Genomic DNA, 3,107 nt, shown 5'->3' with positions numbered 1-3,107 from the left:
TTATAGCTTCATTTGATTCCTTTGTATGTCTACATTAGAACGTCAGCGAACTAGAGCGCAATTGAATTGTGGCGTAGAGTTTCTAACCCATGATATTTTGCATAGCTTTGATACCAAATTGAATCATGTGCTCCATCCAATTAAAAGTATAAACTTATAGTTGGACTGTACATTTATATTTATATTTATGCTCACAAACGCCCACACACTAATCAGGATGGTTGGCTCTCAATCTGACCGTCAAAGCTGAAATTTCATCCTGATTGTATTCTTTCATTATTGCCTACTTAGAGTTAATAAAGCTTTGTGTTTTTGTAAAAAAAAAATAAAAAAAAAAAATTAAATGAATTGTATTAGAGTGTCATGCACCTTGTGCTTAGATGACATGTAGTGACTTCCCATATGGGAGGTCATGAGATCATTTAAAGCAAATTGACTATTTGTGCTTCTAGCATGTTGAGAAAGTATAGATTGACAGATACTACAATGTAATAGGATAAAAAAAATTGTATTAGAGTATTTACTACCAAATTATAGAATTTGCATTATACTCCGTAACATTTAACCAAAGAAACAACATAGAAAAAATGAATAACGGTTGAGATTGTACGATGAAAGCATAGAATGTCCTCAGCTCAAAACACCCCCTAACCAGTTCTTTATAACTGGTGATATCTCCTTCTCCTCCTCGATCATGCACTCTCACTGACACCAACCCTCTCTCTCTCTCTCTCTCTCTCTCTCTCTCTCACTGTTAGGTCATTTGCTTTCTTCTCTTCTTGTTCCACCTGCAGAAACACAGCACTTTTGCTGCCATGGAACCTCAACAACAACAACAACAATACTATCATCAAACCCAAGCCCAGCAGGGCGGTGGGAACGAAGAGGGGGGAGGGAGTGGGAGCAAGAACAGCAACGGATACCTTTGCAGGCAAAGCAGTACGAGGTGGACGCCGACAACGGAGCAGATAAGAATCTTGAAGGAGCTTTACTACAACAATGGCGTGAGGTCCCCAACGGCGGACCAGATTCAGAGGATCTCCGCCAAGCTGAGGCAGTACGGGAAGATCGAGGGCAAGAACGTCTTTTACTGGTTCCAGAACCACAAGGCTCGCGAGCGCCAGAAGAAGCGCCTCACCGCCTCCGCCACCGCTCCCCCAGATGCCGCCGCCTTCTCCATGCAAATGCAGAGACCAGGCGTTTGGAGATCCGCAGATCACTGCTCCACCTTCAACCCTCCAGGTTTTTTAGTTTTTATTCTTAAAGATTTAAAATAAAGATCAACAAAACACTACATCGTATGTCATGTTTTGATGGTTTATTTCCTTTTTTTGGGGGTTTCCAGCGTCTTCTTCTCCTGGAATGGTGGCTGTTGGTCAGATAGGGAACTATGGCGGCTATGGAAGCACTGTGGCTATGGAGAGGAGCTTCAGGGTACGTAGTATATGCTTAAAAAATTGTTCAAAACTGTTCTTTTAATAACCAGGAAACTCATAGCCACTAATCGAGTTTGTACACTGGGTACTGAGTATTTCATATCCTGCTGACTCAAATCAAAAAAATAAGGAGAACTTGTAATTCTATGATTACCAAGTTAACAGTGACCAGTTTGGTTGGGTTGCTGGCAACCAAAGTATTTATGTTTAAGGTTAAATTTTAGTAATATAATGTTATGTTATTGAAAAAGCAGGACTGCTCAATATCAGCAGGAAGCAATGGGAATGGGTGTGTAATGGCGGCGTCTCAAAACTATGGTTGGGTTGGGGTAGATCATCATCATCATCATCCCTACTCTTCATCAACCCCATACTACCCTTTTCTTGACAAGATCAAGTCCACTTATGATGACCATGAAACCCTAGAAGAGGATCAGCAAGATGAAGATGATCAGAAGGAGCCAGAAACCCTTCCTCTCTTCCCAGTACACGCAGATCACCACCACAGCTTCTACGGTGGCAAGCCGCCGCAGGACTCATCCAACGGCGGCGGATACTACACCAACACTGATCAGTGGTTCCACTATGACAACAATGGGTCTGCATCTAGGGCTTCCCTTGAGCTCACCCTCAACTCCTACAACATTGCCACTTCTTCTCACCATTTCCCCTAGCTACCTCATCAAACATTATCTTAATACTAAATATGGGTTAAGTTCTACCTTAAATTACTTGTGTTGTTAACATGTTTTCTTTAATTTTCTTGAATTATTGTAATTATTAAGTATTCACTCATCAGTCCACTGTTTGTCCACAAAAGACGAAATTCTCTGGCCCCGAGGGCTAATTAACCTACTCACTCAAAATGAATCAGCTGCGGCATTCTGTAATGTATTTAATTTACTACTCCAGCTAATAGTGAGTGATGTTCTAAAGATCATCATTGCATGCCAATTTGGTACATACTGCATTATTGTATGTATTTAAAGATGGATGGGTTAATATATGGAATGGAAAATTCAGTACCAATAGTCAAACTTAGCTAATTTAAGGAGATTATGTATCTATGCAATACAATAAATCATTTTTAGGACTTTTCTTTAAAGGTCTAAGTTGGACCGGATTGATCAACTAACTTAATTTGCTACACTTTTACATATATATTATTGCATGCCAAAAGGTGTTAAGTCATTCAATATGCATAATTGCATATATAGTAACACACCTCCTTAAGGCTTATATAATAAGGGGGTCTTTTTTTTCAACACTTTTTGCCTGATTGAAATTCTACTCTCAACTTTAATTTCCTAACTTGTTTATAAAGAATTGATAATACGTGTAATTTTAAAAACTAATGTGCTAGCTGGGAATTGTTTTATGTTCCATTCAAATTCTCATAAAAGACATATATACCAACCTAGGCTACCTTATTTATAGCTTATGTTTGATAAATATTGACTTCGGATATGATGAATATATATACATACTATATGGAGCATATTTATTCATATATATACCTTCCATACTCTAACAACATGGTTGAGTGTATTCTAATTTATATAATACATACACTAAAGACCTAAAGTATAATTACTCAATCTCTCTCTCAAGCAAGGACTTAGACCGCAAAAAATTCAATTCTACCCAGTTGAGCATATAATATATAAATAA

General features: G+C 38.3%; 1 protein-coding gene across 1 annotated transcript; it reads left to right on the top strand.

Moving 5' to 3' along the window:
* The first annotated feature begins 815 nt into the window (after positions 1–815).
* LOC116011887 (protein WUSCHEL) lies at positions 816–2,110 on the top strand. Its single transcript, XM_031251309.1, has 3 exons — positions 816–1,242; positions 1,346–1,434; positions 1,691–2,110. The coding sequence occupies exons 1-3, from the start codon at positions 816–818 to the stop codon at positions 2,108–2,110; spliced, it is 936 nt and encodes a 311-aa protein (XP_031107169.1).
* The last annotated feature ends 997 nt before the right edge of the window (positions 2,111–3,107 follow it).

Source organism: Ipomoea triloba, chromosome 3 (assembly GCF_003576645.1).
Source record: "Ipomoea triloba cultivar NCNSP0323 chromosome 3, ASM357664v1".
NCBI lineage: Eukaryota > Viridiplantae > Streptophyta > Magnoliopsida > Solanales > Convolvulaceae > Ipomoea > Ipomoea triloba.
The sequence above is the reverse complement of the archived record's forward strand: the minus strand, read 5'-3'. Positions and strand labels throughout refer to the sequence as shown.